Source organism: Diabrotica virgifera, chromosome 2 (genome assembly GCF_917563875.1).
Source record: "Diabrotica virgifera virgifera chromosome 2, PGI_DIABVI_V3a".
In the NCBI taxonomy this organism is placed as follows: domain Eukaryota; kingdom Metazoa; phylum Arthropoda; class Insecta; order Coleoptera; family Chrysomelidae; genus Diabrotica; species Diabrotica virgifera.
This window is the reverse complement of record NC_065444.1, coordinates 267,825,176-267,847,049: the sequence shown is the minus strand read 5'-3', so window position 1 is coordinate 267,847,049 and position 21,874 is coordinate 267,825,176. Positions and strand designations below refer to the sequence as shown.

Sequence of the window (21,874 nt, the reverse complement as noted above, 5' to 3'; positions counted from 1 at the left end):
CTGATGATGTCGTGTTAGTAGGAAATAGTGAAATAGTGAACAACAAAAACTGGAACAGTGGAGGCCAACTCTGTCTGCTTTTTCAATGTGCCTCCAGAAAGTTGTCATTCCATTGATTTCGTGGTCTTCTCACTTGATCGTCTTCTTATTGGGGAACCGTCTCCCGCTGTTCTTACTGCTCTATTTCGTCTGCTAATTTCGTTTATATAATATATTAGAAATATTGTTGGGCTAAGTCTTCCTCTCTGATCAGATAGAAGTATCTGATTTATCGATATAGTAATCTGAATTATTACTAATTACGAAAATTACGACATTGTTGTTCTCACTGTAGGTATATGTATTGTATCATGCTTATTAGCTTGTTGTTCATTTATTATTCTCTATTAATATTTTCCATAGTTTCCGTCTTGATACTTTATCGAAGGCTTTTTCTAGGTCAAGAAATGCTACGTATATTTTCTTTTCCTCTTGCATCGCTTTCTCTGTCCGGTCATTGTTCTTAATAGTGCAATTATATTTTTTAGAATTGCATACATGTACATAGCAACGTCAATCCCTGATATTTAATCCATTTTTCCTGTCTCCTAATAAAAGCAAGATAAGAAAATAAAATACTACAATAATTTTTTTGGTAAAAACTTTCCTAGAGAAATTGTGTGTTCCGATTTTGGTTTCTACACAAAACTGACCATAACCTCTCCTCTCTGCTCATCATACTACCGTTAGGTTTATTATGTACAATTTTTTGTACATTTATGGTATCAGTAACAATCAAGAGACCATAAACCACCAAACATTAAACTTTACAAAACAAACTTTGTAAAATCACCCCCTGCGAACATTCGGGAGCTTCACAATCATTGCCATAACCCCAATAAACCACGAAATATGCAATGATTTATAGTTATATTGATCCGAACATTGTAAACAACTCAAATCCGCATTAGTGTAATCTTTTCAAATGTACTTCTCCGGCTCCGTTGTTGTATTTCAAGAAAGAGCAATAAACAAATAAAACGATTTTGTCGGGGAGATATTCAGTTTTACGGATGGTTTACCGATATTAGGATTTTGTATCTTCTCTGAACGGCTTTCGTTGAATGTTTAGAAGTGTAAAACGAGAAATTTTTATATTGCTCTTTTGTAATGTCTTTATTCCGCATTTGTTATTTCAGGCACTATAAAGTATTTTTTATTTGCATGCCGTTAGTTTGATATTATCTTTGGTGAATTAAAAAGAATAGATTTAATGTAAAATATATAAAATACAAGTCAATTCAACTGGAAAAATATAATATAATATATTTTTTGTAAATTATTCAAGTAGGTAATATTTTAGTAAGAAATAAAAGTAAAATACACATAGTTTCAAAAATATTTCCAATTAAAATGCATTTAACAATTTTAATGTCGGGCATTTCCAGCCCGGGAATCGATGCAAACAATGGATTTGAGCTCTAATATTGCTACCAAGTCGATCAATAATTTCCTGTGGCAGATTGTCCCATTCTTCTCTACAGATAATAAATTGTAAATGCATGATGAGTTCAAGGAGGATTCCTTCGGACATGAACAGGAACAGCTCTGGAGAGCACAACCCATGTATGATCAATCGGATTCAAGTCTGGACGGGCATATGCTAGTTGTGCAGCTCTTGTTTTTGTTTGGTCTTGCCAACAGGAATTCGCCGCCTATGCTGGTCTCGCTGGTCTCGTCTGAAAAAAAAAACGCAAAATTTTAAAACGGTGTGTGTTCTTGAGCTCACTGGAAACGGTGCAAAACACGACTAGGCTGTACCTGAGCAGCTCGTATTAGTCGACGACTTCTCAAACCTGACTAAAAAATTATTCTTCGTATTGTAGCCAACGACACTCTGACTCCTGTAGCATGCCTGAAGTTTCTTTGGAGGGCTGATGCAGAGAATAATGGATATTCTAATGTATCTATTCTGTTGCTCATTGGTAACTCGGAGTCTACCAGAGCGAGCTGTATTCTGTATCGATTTTGTGTCCAGAAACCTATTCCATAGCTGTGAGACATCACTTTGAGAAACAGCCACTCTTTTCATCACAAACCGCTGTGAATGGCCTTCTTCAACTAAAGCGATAATCTTTGCACAGTTTAAATAAGAAACTAAATTACAATTCATTAGGTATAAATCAGACAGTTGTTTACACCAGGGCAAAGTCCCTAAGAGCTGGAACAACTCTAAAGTAATCTTATCATACAATAAAAGTGATAATAGAAAGTTGGAAAACTACAGGCCCCTCAGTCTACTGTCACACCTGTTTAAAATACTCACCAAAGTCATAACTACCCGACTAACAAGGAAATTCGATGAATCCCAACCAGTGTTGCCAATCGCATTTCTCTAGATTATCCGATGATCGCTCGAAAAACATCCGATTTGTCACGAAAAGGTACACAAGGTCAAAAATTATTCTGTTATTAAAATCAATGTTGCCAATGTTATTCTTTTAGTAGCCTTAACAACCATCAAATAACAAAATCCGTTGTTCGTACGCCAATCAGTTATCATTATGATAATTAACATAATTAATATATTAATTAATTATTAATTATCAATTAACGTAACAATTATTAACATAATTGATTGATTAATCAATTAATCTCATAATTGTAATCAATTATGTTTTCAGCAACCCAATCAAAGTTGACATTGACAGTAATTAAATATTTGATAATGATCAGTTGATTCCATTTCTGATTAGCGTTCGAACAACCGGCCCTTTAATCTACTGAATTCTCTATTTCACCGTTTAAAAATTTTCGTTTATAGATGAAAATCTCGTATCCTAGCTGATTATTACCTAATTCATGTATGTAAATATTATTTACTTACTATTATTATATTATTCGTACTTTGCATTATCGTAAGTGTTAAATTCTAAATTAATAAATAAATCTAAATATTTCATTATTTGGATCGTTATATTAATTTATTATAATTATTTAATTAAAAAAAAACACTTTTAAATATTATTTTATTAAAACGTAATAACTACCTAAAACTAGGTACTGGAAAAATAAATAATAAATAAATCAATACAAAATAAACTACAGCTACATTAATAGCATAGGCGCAAAATTTCTGGTCAATGCTTTTAAAATGCATTATTTTTTTCGAGTCCTGAGAAAGCTAATAAGTATTATTTAAAAATTTAAACGCAGAATGAAAGATTACATTATTACCGAGGGCCTAAAGTCCCTGAAGACTTCTATAATTTTTATTCTAATATGTTACATGGGTAAAAGGAAAAGAGAATATTGAGTGTGATTTTTAATTTCAAATATCTCATTCAAAAGAAACATTTTGTTTATTCTAAGGGACTCTAAGCCCTCGGTAATAATGTAATCTTTAATTCTGCGTTCAAATTTTTCAAAAATACTTATTAGTTTTCTCAGGATTCTAAAAAAATGAATACGTTTAAAGATTATTGGTCCGAAATTTTGCGCTTACGCTCTTTTAACAACTAAAGATTTATTACAACTAAAACAATAGAAATGTATTTGACAGTCTTGTAGTTATTAAGGTATCAAAGTTATTATCCATAATACACGTGGTGCGTTCAACGTTAATGCCCGACTATATAATTGTTATAGGCAAAAAATTTGAAGGATTTTTGAGTTAATTAGTAGATATCTAGATATTACTAGTTTCAAGTAAGTAGATTTTTCTACAACCAATATTCCAAATGCATTTTTCTGCACAATTTTATGTAAACAAACTTAACATTTTCTCACAGAATAACTGACAGTAGTGTGCAGAAAAGTGACGTTTCTGTGCCGGAAAGTTCTTTTATGCATAGTACATACCATTACATTCCTCAAAAAAATCATAAATATAATTAGGTATAACATGTTTTGATGAAATGGTTTTGTTTAAGATATTAGATTTGATAGAACTTTACAAAAAAAGAACCGATTTAACTACATCTCATGTCCGAGAAATCTGGAAAATCTTTTGAACTTTACATTTGGTATTCTACAAATGATTACCTTATTCTGAGTAACGTTATACATATATTTTGTGTACATCTGTGGTTAAAGTGTAGACACATATATAACCTGTAAGACAGGTGATATTATTCTTAATTATCTATCGAATAGAAATTAAATTATTTATTATTTATTAAATTATTAATTGTTTTATTTTACAATTTTATTCTTAATAAACATCAATTAACCAATAAGGATTTAGCAATCTCATCAAGATACGTCGAATGAAGTATGGTGGAAATCCGTGACCAACTCTCCTAGAATTTTTATTCAAAATTGTTTAAAAATATATATATAACTACTATAACTACAATTAAGGCAGTGCATTAATTTTTTAACTGATTTCTGTGTAGGTAATTAGTTTAGGTTTGGGGAATTTAAGTTGATTAAAAAATCAGAGGTATATTTAAAATCCCTAAAAAGGGGTATATCACAACAAAACGTTTTCGGAATCAATATTCCATCATCAGTGTATTCACAGATTAACATGCTTTAAGCCACAAAAATATACGGGTAAAAACCCTTGAGTTGTTTTTAAACAGTTAAGGTTACATTATATTATGCGATTTTAAAGGATGTTAAAAATATTTCCAGATTAACCCCTGGCATTACATGACATCAACCATATTGGTTGGAAAATTTGTAGGTATGACCTTACATGGCAGAGTTGTCAGCTAGCACTATAATCGGAAAAAACAATTGTTGGAAATGGAAAATTAAAGTAAAAAATAAAAAGTCCCCCACTTTATGGAAAACTTAACTTTTTTGGTTGTTACTAACTAATAACAGAAATATATCATATTTAACTGACTTTTAAATCATTTCATTATTTATCAAATAATATGCCAGTGGGACATTAAAACATTAAAAACCTAAACATGTAAGTACGTAATCCAACACATACAAAAAACATAATTTAATAAAGTACAAAATTCTCATTTACTATTTTGCCATATGTTACATCCTAACATTTTTTTTGAAGGTGTAAATTTTACACAGCCTGTATTACCGATACCATCTTTTGTCGCCAATAAAGCCCTAATTGTAGATGTATCTAAAAGATTTCTCTTATCTGTTTTTATATTGAATAAATTACTAAAAACCCTTTCTACCGCAGCGTTTGAAAATGGTAGAACGAATAACAATGAAAATACTTTTTTTAAATTTGGAAACAAAGATATGTTGGCTTCATTTTTTAATTTAAAAATCTGAGACCAGTATATATCACACTCGGTATTGGAATTAATGTCTAAACTATCAAAATCTAAGAGTGCATGTTTTCTCCACTCGTTATCCAAAGATTGTGCATTGACAAAGTTATTTAGAACTGGAAACCTATCTAATATGTTTTTTAAAGATTTTGTTTGGAATGATTGGGCCACCTTCGGATCTAACAGCTCTAAGGTAGTAAAAACCGGGTCCTCAAATTTAAACCGATCTTTGATATTAGCAACTAGTTCAATATAAAAGGATAATATTGATTTAAAAAAATTATCAAAGTCTGCTTGTTCTAAATTTGTGTCTTTATCCGATCGCAAATGTTGCAAACTGTCGAAAGCAGAAATTCCTATATAAATTTGCTCTAATGGAAGAAAATTGTCTGGATTGTCGTGAACAATTTTCAGGATTTCTGCACATTTTTTTATATGAACAATATTCATATAATTGGAACATAAAATCTTCAATAAATTTTCAGTTTCGGGCTTAACCCTATATAAAAGTGGTTTTTCGGATTGGAATAAAATATTGAAATCCGTCATGAGCTCTAGAACATAAGACATAAACTTTAAATACACTTCAGTAAGAGGGTGATTAAGAGTTTCCAACATAGTTTCCGTTACATGTGAAGGATCTTCAGAAACACTCTCCTTGAAATATGCACGTAATGGTTCGTACTGCTCTAGAACCCTGTCCACAACTGCTTTTAGTGAAAGCCACCTGGTCTTAGCAGGTGATAGAATTTTGTGAATGTCAACCTTAAAAAATTCCTGAAATTCCCGAAATTTGGCTCTTCGACAAGCACTTCTATTGAAATGGCTTCCTATATTTCTTAGTAAGTCCTCAATGTGCTTGGGAAGTTTCAAGCATGCCTTTGAAGTTGCTAAATGTGCCATGTGACAAGAGCATTTAACACAAACTATATCAGGAAATTCTTGTTTTAGATGGGAAAAAACTGAATTGTGTGGCCCTACCATTACATTAGGTGTGTCCGACGAAAATCCAACAAAATTAGATATAGGAATACCTTTGGAAAATATTATGTCTTTTAAAGTTGAATATAATTCAACTGCAGTGCCCCCAGTATTTTCTAAAATGTCAAAAAATGTTGTTTGTAATGAGTTGGAATTTTCATCAAAAAATATTGCAGTAAATGCACACTGTTTTTTTACCGATATATCTGTAGTTTCATCCATAATCAATGAAAAAAACATTCCAGGTACTCTTAACTTTTCATATAATTCTTTCAGAAAATTGTCACCCAAACATTCAACGACTATTTGAGTTGCTTTAGTCCTTTTAACGGTTAATTGTTGAGCTATCTTAGAATCTGGAAAAATATCTTTAAGTAGTGGACATACAGTGTCCATTAATAAGAACGGTAAGTCCTTTGTAGCCAAAAGACTACATAATTTTAGTTCTGCTCTTTTAACTAAATTATTTTCACAGGTTTGTTTTACACACATGTCCTTTATTTTTATATTACTGGATACCGCACTAAAATTCTCTTTGTGTTTTTCCGTTCTCATATGTCTAAGTAACACAGCCTTATGAGCCACCAAATTTGATTTACAAACTTTACAAAATGCGTATTCATTGCCGTGTTTATCATCTGGCTTATTTGATTTATTAAGCCACCCGCGAAACTCGTTATCGGTTAGCCACGCTGGAATAAACTTGCATATTCTTTTTGAAGGTGTATCTACAAAATCAGCTTTCCTTTTCAAACTCAATAGAAATTTGTCAACAATTGGTGCGGACTCGGCATCATTGGGCTCGGCATCATTGGGCTCGGCATCATTAGTGTCAACAATAATATTACTCTGAGAAGTGTTAATCTTTTTACTAACACGGCCAACGTCAACATTTTGACTAATAATTACTCCTCCCTTAGGAGTATGAGAAGTAGATGGCTGCTCTTCAGTAACATTTTGCTGATTACTAGATTCAGGCTAAAATAATTTCTCGATATACTGGGTGTTTGATCAATAATTGGACAATTGGACATATTTTAACTAAATAATCCTTAGCTTAATACATTATGAAGATTTAACATTTAAAATTGATTTTAATATTTAATTTTATTGAAATTTATTTAATTTTACTTCATTTTATATAATTCTATGTAAATTTTATTTAATTTTAATGATTTTATTTAATTTTCTTTAATTATATATTTTTTATTTGATTTTATTTAATTTTGTTTAATTTTATTCAGATTTATTTAATTTTAATTAAATTTAATCAACACTTATATGGTTAATACTACCCCGGACCCAGTCAACAATAGAAAATTCTGAAACTACATAAATATCTAATTTTACCTTAAAAAATGTGTCCCACTTTATTTTTCCGATAAACTCCACCGTTAGTGGAGTCATAGGAGTTTTTACTTACGGAAAAAATTAGACAAGATAGAACTTTTTATAGATTCATTAAGAAATGTATAATAAACAACATATTAAAAAGTTCTATTTCAAAAGTGGGTGCTTAATTTTTCATTAAACAAATTACCTGCGAAATTAGTTGTTTTTTAAATACCTACGAAAATATAAATTTTGGAAAAAACTGACTTGACCATTGAAAAATTAGAAAATTTTACACAAAAAAAACTTATATAAAGATTTTTCGAAAATTAAATCTACAGCTTCTATAACTTTTTATTTATAACGCTAAGTCATCCCTCTCACAAACATTGGCATAAGTACAATGTGGGCGGAAAGTGGGACTTACAAGAGTTTTGTTTAAAAATTGATTTAGAAATATATGGTACTATTACGATTTTACCTATAAAACTCTTAAATTTGCACAACATACTTTTCAAACATCGTACTAAATGAAACATTACGACGTCTTAAGAAATGTAATTTGGAATACTTTGTAGTTTTACAGAATAAATACCACTGGGATATTACTAAGTGTAAACGGATATATTACAATTTTATAGGTGTTTTTTAAAGCTTATCCAATGTAATTTTTAAAATGCACTAAATTATTTTACTTTAAAAATAAAATAAACAACTTCTTTTTGAGAAAATTAAGAAAGATAAAAAATGTAATGAAACCACCGAAAAATATCAGTTAAAAAAATGTTTATACAAAGTCATCAGAACGTTTTTACCCAAAATACATTTAATCACAAGCGTAAATATAATAAATGTCAAAAAAAAATTTTTAGCTCTGATACAGTACCTCTGTCTGCGTAACTTGGATTGGAACCTATCGGAAACTTTTTTGTTATCAATTTTATGAAAAAATGTTATTCTTCATACAATACTCTGTAAGGTATAAAATCTAAGATGCAACCATCAGATTTCCAATATTATCAATTTTCTACAAGGTACGTCAAAAATATGAATTTTGTTCAAGAATAAAGTACCTTAATATTTCACAATATCGAAAATTGTTATAATGCTATAATTTTTAGTTGTTCTTAAATAAGAACTATGTTTTAATATACAATAATTATATCATTCTGCTTGAAATATTGTGAACTAGAAAAGTACCTACTTTACTTTTGAGCGAAATTCATATTTTTTAACATATCTCGTATAACATTGATACAATTTGATATATTATGATGGTTGATTGTTATATTTTGTTATATTGAGCTTTTTTAATCTTCCATTTGTTGCGTCAGAATCGGATTCAGCATAATTAAAAACAAAATAAAAACATTTTTGATCAAGGTAGAAATATTAATTCACCGATATTGTTAAAATCGTTTCTACAAAACAGCTTTTGTCGTTTTTAAACAATTAGTTAACTTAAATTAACAAAAATTAACATATATTTTAGAAAAATATAAGTTTTTTGATTTTTTCCGAAACAACGTAAGTTTTCGATCTACATTGACTGTCGTACTTTTATTTAGTTGAGTTAAATATATAGGGAGGAAGGCACTTATGGAATAAAATTATTTTTGCCCTTTTTAGAAAAATTTTTAAAATCGCCGAGACCAGTCGATTTTTAGATGTAATTGTGCGCTTTTTAAACACAAATTTAAATGTACAAGGTGATTCACGCAAGCCTAGCATAGTCCATAAACTTTATTTTCAATGGAACATCCTGTATATTTTTAAAAACTGCTTAGCAACCTGATTTCAATGAATTATATAATGTATGATGATTATTAATAATACAGGGTGATATTTTTGAAATTATAATGTATGGAACCACTTATGAAATAATGTAGTTTGTGTCCTTATTTAAAAAAATTATAAATACCCTAGGATACCTACCCCAACTTTAAAATTTAAATATGCACTGTTTAAATATAAATTTGAATATACAGGGTGATTCACGCAAGTCTAGCATAGTCCATTATCTTGTCCATTTTAGTGAAACACCCTGTATTTTTTAGAAATTTGATGTTCTTAGAAACTACTTTATTTAGAAACTACTAATATATATTGGGTTTTGTATTTAATGTCTTGCCGAACTTTTTAAAAAATTGCAAAATTCACCTTGTATTATTCAAAATAGAACCTACATAATACACTTTTTTGAGTTGATGTTACTATGTAGCTTCTAATTACACAAAAATATACTGAATGATTCATTAAAACTAAAGATCATGGACTATACTAGACTTTCGTGACGCACCCTGTATGTTTAAATCTATGTTTATAAAGCGCCCATTTGAATTTAAAAGTTAACGGGCCACAGCATTTTTTAATAATTTTCTAAAATAAGTACACAAACAATTTTATTCCATAAGTATTTTCCATACTTTCTAATTTCAAAATTTCACCCTGTATTATTGTTAATTATATTTCGTTAAAATTGGTTGTTAAGCAGCTTTTAAAAATATAAAAATATATAGGGTGTTCCAATAAAAATAAAACATATGGGCTCTGCCAGGCTTGCGTCAATCACCCTGTAGATTTAAATTTATATTTAAAAAGTGCACATTTATATATTAAAATCGACGGGTCCCAGCGCTTTTTATAATTCTTTAAAACAAGGACACAAATAATTTTATTCCATAAGTGCCTTTCGCACTGTATAAGCTCATCATTATAATATAGTTAAAACATGTCCAATTAGTAATAAAACATCCGTATATTATATAGTGAAGTCTTAATTATTTTACTAATTACCTGTTGTTCAGAAGCATGACGTGAAGTTGACGGCTGCTTTTCAGCAATATTTTTTTCATTATTTGATTTGGTCTAAAACAAATTCATTATTATATTTCAATATCCACACGTTAGTAAACTTTTTTACCCACCTTAACACTTTTTATTAACCATTTATCCATTATAAAAAAGTATTTTCACAAACCAAAACTTATTTCAACAGACGAGACGTTTACTTAAGCACTGCACTACATACAATGAAAATAAAACTAAATCGTGCGTGAATTAGCTTTCATAAGTTTACAGACTAAAATCGAAAAACTCATAAATAACATCCGAGGGCAGACAGATTTTGAAATTTGAATTGGATTAGTACGCCTTAAGTGGATGCACTTGTGCATTTAAATTCTAAACAAAAGAATCGGCACATGTCCCTTTTGTCAAAAGATGAAAAGTATCGGATGTCACTAACATTCATCCAGTATAGGCTATTTATAAAAATTTTGGTGGAAGCAAACAAAATTAATGTGTTGTTGGTGCTGGGAATATATGGATGAGAAAGTTTTAGTCGATGATAGTAGATACACTGAAAAATATCCGCAAATATCCGATTTATTTAAAGGTACGCAGAAGGTACGACAACTCTCAAAAAGGTACGCAAATCGGATAATTATCCGCTGATTGGCAACACTGATCCCAACCATATGAACAGGCAGGTTTTAGAAAAGGCTATTCAACTTTCGATCACCTGTTAACCACAAAAATATTAATAGAAAAATGTAACCAATACAAAATTCCAGTTTTTATACCATTTTGTAGACTACAAAAAAGCTTTCGACACTATAGAACACACGGCCGTAATAAACGCAATGCAAAATTATTGTAGAATAGACAGCAGATATACTAACTTAATAAAAGAAACTATGAACCAAGCTACAGCTACATACTACCTAAATGAAAATGAATAGGACACGAACCTTGTACCATTAAACAGGGGAGTCAAACAGGGAGATACTCTATCACCCAAACTATTCACCTTAGATTTGGAGGATGTTTTTAAAAATCTAAATTGGAAATATAAGGGAATAAGCATCAGTGACCGATACCTCAGTATTCTACGATTTGTGGATGACATAATGCTGATAGCTACTGACCTACAAGAACTGCAAACCATGCTTTCAGAACTACAACAGGATCTTCTAAAATAGGACTGAAAATGAATTTAAATAAAACAAAAGTCATGCACTCCGAAGAAACCGTGACAATAATAAACGACAAAGTTATAGAAAAAGTTGAAGAATATATTATATATTAGGACAAAAAATAATACTAAATAGGGAAATTCAAACGGAAGAAATAAAAAGAAGAAGAAAGTTAGCGTGGGCAGTATTCGGCAAACTGAACTATATACTTAGAAATCAGCAAATTCAACTACATCTTAGTTCTAAAGTTTTTGATGCATGCATTATTCCGATATTAACATATGAGGCACAAACATAGACATTAAGGACAGGAAAACAAACACATCGATAATACAGAAAACCAAAGTCACCGATGTGGTACAAAAATCATTAAAATTGAAATGGGAATACGCTGGACATGCAGCTAGGAGCGATCTAAATAAATGGCTCAGAACAATTCTAACCTGGAGACCATATGTAACGGTCCACCCGTTATATTATCATTTTTAGCGCTGTAATTATTTTTAAAAAAATAATTATTTTCTCTTGACCTCCCATTTAAATTCTTTAATTTATCGTAAAGGACTTCTCATGTGACGTCACACTGTACGGAACATAGTTGTTGAACCGTTCCTTGTCGTTTAATTCGTGTTCCGTGAGAGTTTGACGTTTTCCTCGCTGACTGTGGGAGGAATGAGAGGCACTTGGCCGGTGGCTGCGAGGTTGACAGGTTGGTGTTGGTGGTTAGTACCGTAAATGGCGGTTAATTTCTTCGAAATTAATTTTTATTTCAACTAAGTTTGGAAGTATAGTAAAAAGTTACCACCACTTGTTTCCTGGAGTACGGGTTTCCTGGAGTAAGGATGGGAGTACCATCAGTGGAAGAGGAATAAAAAATTAACCGCCATTTGGAAGAAAACTAACCCTCATGTGATGTCGTACCCACCTTGACTACCTAGGGAAGCCACCTTGACCTTATTGCAGCTACCGCCAAGTCAAACTGGGAGTATGTTTTGGGAACAAGCTTTTTGGGGGACATTCCAGCTCCTTTTCGTCCTGCCACCTGGGCCTACGGGGGGCATGGAGGTGCATCATAGTGATGCTCATTTTCTAGGATGCAACCGCAACCTCGTTTGGGAACATTTAGTGAGGAGTTTTAGTAACTATTGGTTTTTTTTATATTTCAGACTATCTGTTAAATACACTATGTTTTTTTTTCCAGATTTAGGTTACCTCTGTTTTTTTTTTGACATATGTATTTGTATATTAGATTATTTGGTTCCCAAACTTTGTATCTACGGTAACTTCTTGTGCACAGGAATAAGCCTAGAGAAAATTAGGTTTTTAATACTTTATTATTGCTTTGATATTGGTTTATGTAATTCGGGTAAATTTATTTTGTAACATTACTTGCTTGTTTCCCAAATATTGTATTTATTCGCTTTATTTCGTTTGTTCGGTTACTTCGTCGTTACTTTATTTCATTGCATTTGCTCGGTTAATTTAGGTCATTTTGTCGGTATTTTTCTTAACTTCACTTCTATAACGTTTATTCATTTGTATATTTAATTTTGCTTTATTCAGTATTGTATTTTCTCTTAGTGAGGCTTGGGCCTATTTATTTGTATTATTTTCATCTTCGTCGGTTTCCTTTAGTTGTACGTAGCAGGCGTACTATAACCATTTGGTAGAAGACTTATGTAATTTTGTACCCTATATGTTAGTAAGAGGTACTTATATTTAAGTTTGTAACAGATAACATTATTGTTGTTATCTTTAAAATATATATATCTTCTTGTATAACTTATGTCATTTTAGAGTCACAGCATAATATGAACTTGCTTAACTCAGAGATTGTTAAAAATCTGGTAGTTATTTTTAATAAATATGTTTATTTATTTTGTATATCATTTATTTTTATTATTCCTTTATGTTCATTATTACAGGTTTGATATATTTAATATCTGACAGCAGTATAAGATACCTGGGAGAATGATCGAAGATCATTTTCATGGCGCCCATGATTTGTTAGATTTATTTATCTTGTTCGTCTTTAGAAATTATTCATCTTCATTCCTCTTCAGTACATTATTCTTATTTTATTATTTCATATTTTAGTCATTATTACTATCTACATAGAGCTACTGTTCTTCGACAGGCATGCAAACGAGCCGTATCCATCCTTGAGTGTCAAGTTGCTCTCTTGCATCTATAGCTAGCCAACTCTATTCAGTTTGCCTCTGTCTCTTCCCACGTCTACTTATTATCCCTTCTAATTCCCCTTTCTTCAGTACTACTGCAAAGTAGTATTTTTTATTTTTCCTACTTCGGCTCAACCGCTGAAGCCCCTTCATTTTTATTTTCATAAGAGGCCCCAACTAGTTACCTTAGTCTTTTCATATTTCTTCTTTTTTTTCCTTACTTCTGTTGGAGTATATCTTTCTTTTTACTTTCACTCCAACAGAAGTTTTCTTATTTTTGTTACACTGGCTGCCCAATGCGTGGTGCCAACCGTTTTATGGTTCTAAGACAGTAGTTCTTTTAGTTCAATTTTCTTTTATTGGAATTTTCTGTTTTATTAACTTTTTGATATCTTTGTATATATGTTATTTCTGATTTATTTTTGTCTTTAATTTTTATTAATAATAAACAGGTAGACTTATACTGCTTCTTTTGGTTTTGGTTAGTTTATTTTTGATACCTCATTTTCAGTTATAGTGGTACAGCTCATATTTTAGTTTGAATTTTGTATTTTTATTGGAAACTTATTTGTGTATTTAGACTGAGTATACATATCTGACATATGTTCTTTTATTATGGATTTTTAGTCCTTCTACCAATGGTAGTATGTTTGCACGTACAATTAATTATTGACTATATGCATATATTTTTTTTTTCTAGTATGGTTATATTTTATACATAACTAGAAATCATTTTCAGTATTTAGGTATTTTATTTACGCTATTGATTTGATTATTTATATATTTTGCTGGCATTTTGATTTGTTGGTGTGTCGCTAATATTTTCTCCATATGTATCTTTGTCTTACAAACTTTAGATTATATTTTATATTTGTTATTTTTGATATTTGGGTTGTTTGGTAAGACAGGCACACACCACAAAGCAATATCAGTCCAGACATTAGTTTCTATACATGATACGTTGAATTCGCATGGTTCGGATGGTTACAGATGGTCATCCAAACTATTTTTCTTTAATTGGTAGTGTTGGATATAACAATTATAATTATTGTATAGTAAAGTAGTTCCATTATCCATCTCAGTTTCTAGTTTTATTATTGTTGATAATAATATTATATCAATGTGGGTACCATAATATAATGCTCATAGAAATCAGATACTTTAGGTTGAGATTTAAATATAAATTCTTTATTAGTTAGGAAACATTGATACTATTTTCCTACTAAGTTATAGAACAGTCTTCAGAAGAAGATTACCTTAACAGTGTTGTTCAAACTAATCTCTTCTTCTGTTTGTCTTTAGCTTAGCTCAATCTTTAGTATGGTTAGAAATTTTAGTCTGATATTTTTTTTGTCATCTGATAATGCAGGTACCTACATACATTGCTTGATTTCATCTTTGGCTTTGTTGTTGATGACTTTTAATTTATTACTTATTAATTTAATTATTATGTAGTACTTTATGTATGAGTTTAACTTTTTTTTTGGTATTAGGCATGGTGCATTGTAATTATTATTATGAGTCAATGTTATTAATTGCTAATCCTGTCAGTAGGATTATACAATTAATCAGAACTTCACTTGTATTTTTGTTTAGTTTTTGCACACCTAACCCCTTAAGTTAGAAGGGTTGTTGAATTATTATATATTTATATACTTATTTGGACAGGTAAGCTCATACAAGTAGGTACTCTTGTTTAATATGGATATTATTATGGAACTGTATGTTATGCACTACTTATCTCAGGTTATGTGTTATATTATTTGGAATATTTGATTACTTACTAATTTTTTTTTTGATCATATTTATATCTTATTATTGAATTTGCCATATTGGAAAGATGTGGTTTTTAATTTGTTATTGGGTTACTCTATTAACATTATTTGTCTCCAATATCTTAAACACTTTATAATAATTTATATCCTTCTATCCTACACAGTATGATTCTGGAATTAGTTTGGAATTTTGATGTAAGTATGTATGAATTCTTGAGTCTTTCATATTTCTTCTTAGAAACTACTTAGTCTGTTGATGCTCAAAGTTGGTGAATACGTGGGTTCGAAATTCAGCAACTGATCACTGCTGTCCGGTTTCGTAATCTATGTCCTCATGGCAGAGTAGGCAGATGTCTTTTCATCATTACATTTCCTAAACATTTTTCTGTAATCAGTTTACTTATTTCAGTTTTTTTACAATTTAATAGGGAAGTATTTAGTTCATATTAGGCCTTTTGCTTCATAGTATGTTTGTACTTTGAGTTGATGAGTAAACATGGATAAATATCTTGCGCACTTGTTTATAAATCAATGCTTAGGCCATCCCTATACATAGTAGGTTCGTTAAGTCAGTATTTGGAGTGTTTAGACAGATGAGTTGTTCATTTGAATATATTCCCACTTCTTTTCGTAGGCATTAGTTTTGTTATTCAGATTCTGGAATATTTCCTGAATAATTCTATGTACGTATGTGAGAACGCATGAATTTGCAGTTTTATTTAAAATTGTGCTCGTTCTCGTCAATTTTTTTCCCTATCACTTATCATATTTTTTTTTTTTTTTTCTTCCTATTATTTATCATAGTGCCATAGACCTTGTAAGTTCACTATTCATTCTGTTTTCTTTCTTACTTATTCTTATATTAGTACCTTATCTGTGTCTGGTTATTCTCATACATCTGTTGTAGCAACATGCTATAGTTCGCGAATACCAGCATGAATTAAGTTATGTATTTTCTAGAATACTTTAGTCAATACACTTTAGGTATTTATCTTACCTTTGATTTAGTTTGGTTACATCTCTGTTACTTAGTCTGTTAGTAATTTTTTTCTGACTTATTTTGGATTACTTAGTTCAGATAGGTTCATATTACCGGATGAGGGTGTATGTAGACCTAATTTATTTATTTTGTTCAGTATTAGTTACCATTGGATCCAATAATTTAGTTTATTTAGTATTAGTAAGAATTGGTCCATAAATTTGCCTGATCGTTCTTCTTTGGATATACTCCTATATAAATCTGGTGTCCATTGATAGTCCGATCCTGGATAAGTGTCCGATTCTTCATTTATTTTGTGTATTTAGTTGGATAGGTTCGTATTACCGGATGTGGGTGTACGTAGACCTGATCTGTTATGTGGTTTAGTATTGGTGTGAATTGGTCCATAAATTTGCCTGGTCGTTCTTCTTTGGATATGCCTTTTATGAATCTGGTGTCCACTGATAGTTCGACTTTGGATTAAGTGTCCGATTCCACATTTATTTTGGTTATTGAGTTTTGGATTCCTTTGGTATGTTTATTATTGGTATTATTTGACATTAGTGAGAATTGTTCCATAAATCTTCCTGATTGTTCTTCTCTGGATATACTATTATGAATCTGGTGTCCATTGTTAGTTCAGTTTTGGATAAAGTGTTCAATTCTTTACCTATTTTAGTTACTGATTTTTTTTATTCACTTTGGTACATTTACTTTTGATATGGTTCGAATTGGCTCAAACCTTTTCCTGGTTGTTCCGTCCTTGGATATATCCTTTATAAATCTGATGTCCATGGATAGTTCAATTTTGGTTTTAGTGCCCAATTCGACACTTAGTATTATTATGAACTTTAGTGCAATATTTAGTTTTGTTTGACTTTTAAGCAATAATGTGTTAATATTTGGTAGCAGAGAGTAACATAGTAACATTTTAGTATAAGTTTGAGTCATTTATTTATTTATTTCTCCTTGAACATTAGTTTATATTTAGAAGTAATCTTGCGAATCAACGTGGATTGTTAGACTATTGTAAATTTAGTTGTTAATATTTTGAAGTTTAAAAAAAAAAATTTTTTTTGGTTAAAAATTTTTTTTTCCCCGAGTAGGAGGGGATTGTAACGGTCCACCCGTTATATTATCATTTTTAGCGCTGTAATTATTTTTAAAAAAATAATTATTTTCTCTTGACCTCCCATTTAAATTCTTTAATTTATCGTAAAGGACTTCTCATGTGACGTCACACTGTACGGAACATAGTTGTTGAACCGTTCCTTGTCGTTTAATTCGTGTTCCGTGAGAGTTTGACGTTTTCCTCGCTGACTGTGGGAGGAATGAGAGGCACTTGGCCGGTGGCTGCGAGGTTGACAGGTTGGTGTTGGTGGTTAGTACCGTAAATGGCGGTTAATTTCTTCGAAATTAATTTTTATTTCAACTAAGTTTGGAAGTATAGTAAAAAGTTACCACCACTTGTTTCCTGGAGTACGGGTTTCCTGGAGTAAGGATGGGAGTACCATCAGTGGAAGAGGAATAAAAAATTAACCGCCATTTGGAAGAAAACTAACCCTCATGTGATGTCGTACCCACCTTGACTACCTAGGGAAGCCACCTTGACCTTATTGCAGCTACCGCCAAGTCAAACTGGGAGTATGTTTTGGGAACAAGCTTTTTGGGGGACATTCCAGCTCCTTTTCGTCCTGCCACCTGGGCCTACGGGGGGCATGGAGGTGCATCATAGTGATGCTCATTTTCTAGGATGCAACCGCAACCTCGTTTGGGAACATTTAGTGAGGAGTTTTAGTAACTATTGGTTTTTTTTATATTTCAGACTATCTGTTAAATACACTATGTTTTTTTTCCAGATTTAGGTTACCTCTGTTTTTTTTTTGACATATGTATTTGTATATTAGATTATTTGGTTCCCAAACTTTGTATCTACGGTAACTTCTTGTGCACAGGAATAAGCCTAGAGAAAATTAGGTTTTTAATACTTTATTATTGCTTTGATATTGGTTTATGTAATTCGGGTAAATTTATTTTGTAACATTACTTGCTTGTTTCCCAAATATTGTATTTATTCGCTTTATTTCGTTTGTTCGGTTACTTCGTCGTTACTTTATTTCATTGCATTTGCTCGGTTAATTTAGGTCATTTTGTCGGTATTTTTCTTAACTTCACTTCTATAACGTTTATTCATTTGTATATTTAATCTTGCTTTATTCAGTATTGTATTTTCTCTTAGTGAGGCTTGGGCCTATTTATTTGTATTATTTTCATCTTCGTCGGTTTCCTTTAGTTGTACGTAGCAGGCGTACTATAACCATTTGGTAGAAGACTTATGTAATTTTGTACCCTATATGTTAGTAAGAGGTACTTATATTTAAGTTTGTAACAGATAACATTATTGTTGTTATCTTTAAAATATATATATCTTCTTGTATAACTTATGTCATTTTAGAGTCACAGCATAATATGAACTTGCTTAACTCAGAGATTGTTAAAAATCTGGTAGTTATTTTTAATAAATATGTTTATTTATTTTGTATATCATTTATTTTTATTATTCCTTTATGTTCATTATTACAGGTTTGATATATTTAATATCTGACAGCAGTATAAGATACCTGGGAGAATGATCGAAGATCATTTTCATGGCGCCCATGATTTGTTAGATTTATTTATCTTGTTCGTCTTTAGAAATTATTCATCTTCATTCCTCTTCAGTACATTATTCTTATTTTATTATTTCATATTTTAGTCATTATTACTATCTACATAGAGCTACTGTTCTTCGACAGGCATGCAAACGAGCCGTATCCATCCTTGAGTGTCAAGTTGCTCTCTTGCATCTATAGCTAGCCAACTCTATTCAGTTTGCCTCTGTCTCTTCCCACGTCTACTTATTATCCCTTCTAATTCCCCTTTCTTCAGTACTACTGCAAAGTAGTATTTTTTATTTTTCCTACTTCGGCTCAACCGCTGAAGCCCCTTCATTTTTATTTTCATAAGAGGCCCCAACTAGTTACCTTAGTCTTTTCATATTTCTTCTTTTTTTTCCTTACTTCTGTTGGAGTATATCTTTCTTTTTACTTTCACTCCAACAGAAGTTTTCTTATTTTTGTTACACATACTAACACAAAAGACCCAGAGGCAGACCTCCTATGAGATGGACAGATGATCTGAAACGGACTGCAGGGAAAAATTGGCTACAAGTAGCGTACAACAAAAAACAATGGAAAAGAAGACTTGAAGAGGCTTATGTTCAGACGTGGACGTGAATGGTCAGACGAAGAAGAAGAAGAAAGTATAGATCACTTTTCACAAATTTTACCAGAATATATTTTTTTTCAAATGTTTTCATCTTAGCAAAATCAGATTAATTAAATGGGCATTTAAATAAAATAGAAAAAAAATATATTCTCCTTCATTCTCATACATTAATAGTTTTTGGGTCATCTTCAACGTCATCCAACGATCTCATTCTGGGTCATTGAATTCTGAACATGTCCCAGCCATAACAATCTCTGGCTATTAACAAACCTTGCAATATCGTTCTCTTCATTTAATTCAGTAATCTCGTCAGTTCTCTTGATTCTCCATGTGCCTTATTCCCATTGCACCGGGCAATTTACTTTTCTCAGTATCTTTCTCTCGAATGTCTTAAGTTGCTCTTCATCATTTTTTGTCATTACCCAAGTCTTACAACGTTACTACTTGTCTAATCAATAATAAACAAAGTGACCATAGCCATTATGATATGCAGACTTCGGTAGGAGAGGGAACTTTAAGAAGAAGAATCAATAATCTGTAGATAGTTATTTTAGTTTATTTGTTTAATAATTTTGATGTTTTATATACATATCATTTACAATTCACACTAGAAATAATGTACGTTAATTTCGCTACTTAGGGAATTCTTTGGATTGATTTATGTGTTCAGACATGTGAAGGCAGGCGCGGATCTAGAAATTCATAATAGGGGGGGGGGGGGGGGGGCAGACTTACCTCAAATTCAAATATTATATTTTCCAGATTTAGCCATACGAGTCACACTTACCCTAATGATAAAATACACTATACATATAATCCCAGATACCTAGGGTCTCAAAAATATTGATAGACAATTCACGACTAATAATCTCACTGGTCGTTCTTTACCATACAGATTATAACCTTTCTACCATCAATGGGTAGGTACGCATGGATTATCTAGTAAAATACAAATTTTTATATCTTTATTGTATCGCATATTTGAAACGTGACTTTTCATGAGATAAGGTTTATACCCAGTGTAATGTATTTGCATTTTAAAATATCATTTTTGTTATTATTTTAATTGAGAAAAATACTTCCGTTGTTTATGGTTCCACTGGTACCCAAACAAATGCGCCTGTAGATTATTTTTCAGAAAAAGGTGTTTTATTAGATTTTATGGCTTCTTTCAATTCTTTGGACGCGGTTGTCCTGTAATTTAGTGTTGTACTGATGGCTTAAAGTTTACAGAAAAAAATAATAAATAATAAAAAAATACTTATAGACTAAATACAATAAGGGGGTCCATGGACCCGTTGACCCCCCCCCCCCCTGTATCCGCGCCTGTGTGAAGGCATCCAAATTTTCGATAGTATTGTCTATTGCTATTTTATATTCATTGGGGGTATCCTTTTGACGGTCAAGCGTTTGGTTTTTTTTCGCTCATTTTAAGCCCTCTATTTCTCGCTTAAGGATCAATATCCTTGAACGCTTCCATTAGTCGTGGCTTGCTCCTACTTAGGGATGGGAAAAACCTACCGGTTTTTCTACTCCGCAATAATTGGTTGTTCCAGTTGTTTTTTTTTGTCACGGTTATAACCGTTTTTTTTTCTTTTTAAAATAATAACCGGTGAAAATCCGGATAAGTTATGTACGTCCGAAAAAAATAATGAATTTACACTCAACGAAAAAGGTACGTAATATCAATAAAATTGTTAATTCAGACAACAAACGCAATTCTTAAAATTTGTCCAATTCTTGGTTTTATTGGCACAACAAAGCGATGTTCATCAATTCATTATTTTCGTTAGTTGAGCCAATGTATTACGTTTATTGAATGGACGAACATTCATTATGTATACCATAATATCACTTTATTGATATTACGAACTCAGTTCATTGAGTCAACGAACACTATTTATTGAAACAATGAACTTTCATTATGTATACCATAATCTCACTTTATTGATATTACGAACTCTGTTCATTGAGTCAACGAACACTATTTATTGAAACAACAACGTCGTTAATTGACCGACGAAGACCATTCGTTGTGCCAATAACAGTGTTTTTTCTCCTGTAACATTTCTCCTAACGTATTTCGTTTATTTCTACAATTATTTCCGTTTATTGTTACAATTAATTCCGTTCATTGGTACAATTAATA

At 31.1% G+C, this 21,874-nt stretch overlaps 1 protein-coding gene across 1 annotated transcript; it reads right to left on the bottom strand.

Moving 5' to 3' along the window:
• Positions 1-2,992: 2,992 nt before the first annotated feature.
• On the bottom strand, positions 2,993-11,011 carry LOC126879873 (uncharacterized). The gene is made up of 3 exons (XM_050643187.1): positions 10,475-11,011; positions 10,344-10,415; positions 2,993-7,193 (listed from the first exon to the last, which is right to left on the bottom strand). Exons 1-3 carry the CDS (start codon positions 10,502-10,504, stop codon positions 4,959-4,961), a joined length of 2,337 nt encoding a protein of 778 aa, XP_050499144.1. The 5' UTR covers positions 10,505-11,011; the 3' UTR covers positions 2,993-4,958.
• Positions 11,012-21,874: the final 10,863 nt, after the last annotated feature.

What these genes read in the sequence shown, in the direction of transcription:
- LOC126879873 (XM_050643187.1), bottom strand. Translation starts at nt 10,504, where the DNA reads ATGGATAAATGGTTAATAAAAAGTGTTAAG. An exon ending in GGTTAATAAAAAGTGTTAAG is followed by an intron (nt 10,416 to 10,474) that starts GTGGGTAAAAAA and finishes AATTTGTTTTAG; the next exon opens with ACCAAATCAAATAATGAAAA. An exon ending in GTCATGCTTCTGAACAACAG is followed by an intron (nt 7,194 to 10,343) that starts GTAATTAGTAAA and finishes AAATTATTTTAG; the next exon opens with CCTGAATCTAGTAATCAGCA.